The 6,518-nt window shown below is 36.4% G+C and overlaps 1 protein-coding gene across 2 annotated transcripts in view; it reads left to right on the top strand.

The window, feature by feature from the left end:
• The window catches only part of LOC129101041 (EGF-like repeat and discoidin I-like domain-containing protein 3), a 97,650-nt gene extending 91,339 nt beyond the window's left edge, over positions 1–6,311 (top strand). For both annotated transcript variants that reach the window (XM_054610636.1, XM_054610637.1), the window contains one exon: positions 3,248–6,311. In XM_054610636.1, the coding sequence (XP_054466611.1) occupies positions 3,248–3,397 (150 nt within the window). In that variant the 3' untranslated portion in view covers positions 3,398–6,311. The remainder of the gene's footprint in view (positions 1–3,247) is intronic.
• Positions 6,312–6,518: the final 207 nt, after the last annotated feature.

The raw sequence follows: 6,518 nt of genomic DNA on the forward strand, positions 1-6,518 counted from the left end.
TGCAGTTCCCCAGACAGTCTAGGAGAGATTCTTGTCATATTTCAATCAGCTGCTGCTCTCATGGTCTCCATGTCCTGCCTTTTATATTGTGCTGTCATGTGCCCTGGTTGTCACATTACAGTTGTGGCAACACTCTTTGAAATGACACATTTCTCGCTTCCCGGTGTCAAATGTTGCAGTTCTGAAATAAAATAAAAAGTGAAAAGAACAACAGAAACTGGTAGTATTGCAAACCCTGCAACAGAGAATCCAGCTCTATTACAACGTCCATGCGTCTGTCAGCCTGTATGCCAGCTCAATAGAAGGTGCAACATGGCCACATTCAGATTCATGTCATTCAAGTGTTGTTTTATGCGTTTTTTCGAAAACACAGTACACTCATTGCTTGCTGTGGTTTGAAGGGTTTGACTTTTTATAATTACGTGAATAAATCTGTATCCTGTTTTACCAAATTTGCAACATGTAAGCTGTGATTTAAAACACAAATTCATCTCCTCAAATTAATTTTGACACGTTTCACTTATAAAACTAGCTGTACTTGTTAGCCATGCACTTGAATGCAAGAGCCCCTTAGAGCTCACACATTTATTTGCCACTAGGGTTGGTTGGGCCTGATCGTTTTTGGTGTAAACAGAATGTGAGACCATAAGGTAGTTCATAAGTGCCCCTGGTACAGGAACACCTACTTCCTTTTTTCATTCATGCTAAACATCATACATATTTATCCTCACTGACTGAGCAAAGAACACAAATAGTCTTGTCAAAAGAGAGAATTCCGGAAAAATCATAAACATAAACTCATCTAAATGTCATCTAAACTTCTGAAAGTCTACTTAAACACCTTGCTGTTTTTTTCTGGTCTCCCCTAACAAGTAACAATTAGAAGTCTGTTTTACGTTCACTCAAACAGTGTTTGTTCAAATGACCTCTTCACATTGCATAAAAGTGATTATGTTCAGGTACTCTTCATCATCACAACATTCATTAAATTACCTCTCAAGCAGATACAGTGTTGGAATTAAAGCATTTTCAGTACTATAAAGTGGATTTTAAGTATACAGAAAGAAGACGAGGACATAAAGAAAAGAGGGAGAAATGACAGAGAGGGCAGAATGCATTGTAATGTCATATCGTTTGCTTGTCTGCAGATGCAAACGTTGTCTGAATAAAGTCTAAGCCCCATGCTACAATATAGATGGAAACAGGGGAAAGAATGTGTTTCACTGCAGGAGGAGACAAAGAGTGTACGATGAAAAGGTGGCCTGCACTTGTTTGTGTTAGACAGGTGGAATAAGGAAAGTAATGAAAGCATACACCTTTCACATGATTAAAATTTTAGTCTGCAGTAAGAGTAACTCACAAAAGCACAGAAAATGACAGAATGAAGAACTAAGCGAAAGCAGTTGAATTAATGGAAACGCTTGCTAGAAAGAGGAGGCAGAGGTTTGATATCTTGTCACATCATTGCATATTGATCAGTGACAGGTATCGTATATCCAGCTGCTGCTGGATGAATATATGGTCCATAAAATAATCCATTACAGTATCTGTAAAGCATATGTTTCAAGCTGCAGCTTCAATAGAATCTGAGCAATACTGTATCCTTACTGTCTCACCTATTCCTCTTGACAGTTTCTATTTGTAATTATGTAGGAGGTTTATCCAAATTATTTCTTCCAGTTTGAAGTGTATTTAAAGTGGCCCTTCTCCCTAAATCTTTTTTTAGTATCAAGTATGGCAAAATAAAATGCTTGTATCACTCTCCTTCACCAAGCACCGAGGTGCTTAAAACTTAAATCAAATATCCGCTGATCTTTAGTTTAAGAAAATATAGCATATGAATATTTTACAAACTGTAAACAATTCCCAAATCCTTCATTTGAGTTTTGGTGCTTGTCCATTGTTTTTAGCACTTGTTGTAACGAATCCTCATTTTGACTGTTTACATGCAAACCATCTCCTGTATGATTATTTAAATGATAATTATTTGAAGCTTTACTCTGAAAAGGTCATCCTCTGTGTCCAGCACCTGCTTGGATTTGGCCCACTGATTTTCCTTTCCACTCAACACTGGGTCCCATTACATCCAAATTACACGGTCATAATCATGTCTGTTTAATTGAAATGATCATATCCTTCAATGAAGCAGTCCCTGTAGGTACTTTTCTTTCTAATATACCTCATTTTACTGTCTATTAAGCAAACACCAACACAAAGCTTCTTATCATCAAAAAATGAGCACACGGCCCAGTAAGACAATTAGCTTTAGTATTTGTATTTGTATCTTGTATCTAGTTAACCCTCGAACTGTTCTCTTAAGGCTTATCTGAAGGCTTTTAATTGCCATTGAATTGATGTAAAAGTGATGCAGACACTGAAATCTCACTCTTAACAACTTGAATGTTTAGCCTTAATTAGATACCACTGGGTTTTCAGCACTTCAGTGAAGAATATGCCAGTGGCTACATACATAATCAGAATGGTGTGTTGAACCAGGATGCATATCAGTCTGTTGCAAAATATGTTATGAGTTGTAAAGAGCCAATACTGGAGAAACACAACATTCCCTTCATAGCAAAATTTCTGGCAACCACGAAAGCCTTTTATGAAATGCCAAGTTGAAAAATTCACAAAAATTCACAACAAAAATGTTGGAAAACAAGGCCAACAAGTATACGGTTTCTGTTAATGACACCACTCAGTAAGCAGAGAAAAAAACTGCAGATGTCTGTCACTAATTGTGGAGGTGGTACCTCCAGCTGTGGCTCTCTAACAGCGCATACAATTTTCCACGGGGGAAACAGTTGATGTGCTCATATGTGTGGTTGATGAAAGAAAAGAGCCAAGAATAGGACTGAATTCAGAGAATGTACTGTTATATGCCGTGTTTGGATTGAATCTCTGATTGGCTGCACTTCATTCAGAACCTGTTCAGGCATGAGACCTTGAAGGCAACAGTCTGGAGAAATCAGGCAAGAAATGCCCCATGAAAGTTCTGCACCTGCCTCTCAGTAAAAATACATTAAATTTGGTTTCTGTGGTATTTCACTGAAGATATTTTTCCACATCATGTTGACTTCTAAGGCGTTTGATTACCATGTTTCTAGTCATAAAAGCCTTTGAATATTGCAGCAGCATTGCAATTCAGTTTTCACATTAATGTTTTTTCTTGGTGTCAAGTTGACCAAACGTGACTATAGTTTCTGGTTTCAAAATTATTAATCCCTCCATGCTGCTGTCTTTAAAGGTTTTCCAAGGGAACTTTGACAACGACACACACCGAAAGAATGTGATAGATCCACCCATCTACGCTCGACTCATCCGGATCCTTCCCTGGTCATGGTACGGCAGGATCACTTTGCGTGCAGAAGTACTGGGATGCACAGAGGAAGAGTGAAGTTCTTTCTTCCATCTTTATTGCCATTCCCCCTGTCCCTTGGCATACTGGAGTATCTCACCCGGTATTTCAAAAATAAACTGTGCAACCTGTAAAAATAAATCAATTTCCAATGGATTTTTCAAGAATACGTGTTTGGTTGTGGTGGGTTGCTGTTTGTTCTTTTTGTACAATGATTTAAAACCTGCCCTTGATCACTTTTGTCTTTTAGTTTCCTCTTTAAAGCGTAATCTTTCTGTCTTTTTATTCTTCTCAAGATTTACCATCCTGTTTGGAATAAACTTCTGTAATATATGTGGGAGGGATGGGTTGGACTCGGATAGGGGTTCTCCCTGTGGTTTTAACTTGTTGTCATGGAAGCTATTGTACAGTGTCACTTTTTAACAAAGATGTGAAATCTGTCTGCCGTGTTTCATTGGACATAATTAACCAACTTCATACCATAACTAAACTGTCAAAATTACCATGTAGAGATCACACTTTATTATCACCCCTTCAAAAATATTTTTACTTTAATTACAACACTTCCTCAAGCCATGCTTTTACCCTAATGGACACTGGCATTACTACATCAATCAAAACACTATTAATGCTCTTGTATTATATGTAAAAGACTAAGAAATTGCATGGTGCGTGAATTATAAATGTATATTATGACAAATCATTTAAACCTCCAGCCCTGAGAGCAATGGCTTTGATTTAGGGACCTATTTTTATGTGCATTTTTAAATAGTTCTGAAACATTACAACACACTGCAAAAGCTTACTGAAGATAACTGATATGTGAGACAATAAACGAGCACTGCAGTTAAACGTGGTACTGCATCCCTGACGTTGAGGCTTGAAAGCTGTCTCTAGCTGAATTGTCTTAATGCTCTCATAAGGAGTTCCATTTTTTATTTGTATTTGATTAACCCTACACTTTTTCTAAGATATTTGGAATTATTGTTTGTGCTTGTTCTTTTTTGTATTTATTTAGATTTATTTGTCTCAGCTGTCAGATGCATAACATCTGTGTTAAATGTCTTCGTGCTGTCTTGGTGATCTAAGTTTTATCAATTACAAAGCTCAGGATAGATGTCAGTCATAATAATAATCATTTTTGGCCACCTTTTCAAAGCTTTTTTCTGTATCATTATTTGAAGAAAATGTCAAATGGGTGAAAGCAACTATTTAAATCATATCCACATTTTCATAATCCAAATATTGAAAGCAGTCTTCTATTTTATTTAATCCCTTTGATATTATAAATTATAATTAATGTATTTTTCAAAAGAGAGCAAATGTCCAAGATTAATAATATATTAACATTTTTTCATTATCTCAAAACCTACAATGATAATAACATCACAGAACTCATAACTAATATGGACAGCCTCTTTATTTCAGGAGATTTGATCTTTATTATCATGTTGGATGAGAAATCATGTAGAAATAAAATGTAAACGAGCTTGTGGGTATTTTAACATAACATGACAGCAACTATCTGCATGCAAAAATATTTTAAGCTCCTGGGAACCATTTGTACACGTTCAGGTTTATTTATGCAGTTTTCACTGTATGGATTCTGCTGTTGGCTGCTTCTGCAGTAAATTAACCGTGATGGTTGGATAGTTAAATAAATGGAAGTAAACCAGTACCTGAGGTACAGCAGCAATGTCGAGCCTTACAGCCCCATTTTACACGGCTTTAAATAGGCACGGATTACTCCAGTGGTTCCTACTCTTAACTAGTAGCCCAGAAACATTTGAGTGCTCCAATAACAGCTGAAGGGAGCTCCTTTCGTGCTCCGTGTTTCACTGAAGACTTACCAGCTTTCAGTCACTTAATATCCAATCATTTCATATTGTAGTAATATAAAGCATTTGTTCTGAGGTGGCAGCCCAGCCTGAAAGAGAAAGTAAAGAAAACCTTAATAAATTGACTGAACCAACCTCTCCAAATAATTTTGGTTGTCTGACTGGACTGGAAATACAAAAGTGCCACCTTTATTTTCATCACTTTATATTCAATAAATGAAAACACATTTGAATTAATTATATTTTGACTTCATTCTAAAAGCACAGCAAGAAAATGTGTCATCATTCAAATATGTCAGTGCTTACTTTACACTGTTGTGTTCCATGGTGCTTTTTAGGTGTCGTACCATCAACATTGATGTTGTTGTAGTTGACAAGTAACATAAAAACAAAATATATTTCGATTGTTATCTGGATATTTGGAATTCAGTATAGCCTATTGTATTCTGGTTTGGCAAACTACAAGAGGGTTTCTTGGAAATGTAGTTTTCAACTCTGTACTTCAACATAAATTACACTGAAACACTTTGCTGTAGATTACCAATTTGTGAAAACTGTTATTGGTGTGAATCAGTGACTGTCATTCCGTAGGTTCATGGACAAAGAATAACCATAAACAGATTATTTGTACACTCTTTAATTCTTTATTGCCAAATAACTATATCTTGGCCAGCATCTGCCCTGATTGATCTTTGTAGTAAGCTTCCTGTCAGCAGGCCTGCTACAAAGCTTTGAGGAAGTTTGCATGATGTATGAGTTTGAGCAGTACAGTACAACAAAGATGTCCACAGGCACATTATGTTCTTGAATATCATAAAGATCTAATAGGCTTTACTTTGTACCTTTGATTGTCTTGTGCATTGTAAAACTTCATCTAACAGGTTCAAAAGGGGAGCAGAGTGGAAACTCATCCCGTCCTTGTATTTCTGTGTCCGCTGCTCACATAATATTTCTTACCTCTTCATTCTGAGTGTCAATCACTAATTAGAAAATGTATCTATCATAATGCTGGTAAGGTTCAAGCCTGCAGAGAGTGAAAAACTGTGTACAGTCAAAAAAGTTGTTGCTTCAAACAAAAGCTCTTTCAGTTTGACAAATAAAAACATATCTGTGAAAATAACGGGATTGCTTTGTTTTTTCTTAAATGTTTATCACTTATTCTCGTAATTTCTTGATACACAATGTGTTTTTTATGCCATCATGTTACTCATCTTGATGAGCTAAGAAGTCCATTCAGGTGTCAGATGTTCATACAGCCCAGATGAAGGAGATGATCGATATTAGCCTTTGTTTTTTTAACTCTGACAATGGCAGATTGTGGC

This window comes from Anoplopoma fimbria, chromosome 13 (assembly GCF_027596085.1).
Source record: "Anoplopoma fimbria isolate UVic2021 breed Golden Eagle Sablefish chromosome 13, Afim_UVic_2022, whole genome shotgun sequence".
Taxonomy (NCBI): Eukaryota; Metazoa; Chordata; class Actinopteri; order Perciformes; family Anoplopomatidae; genus Anoplopoma; species Anoplopoma fimbria.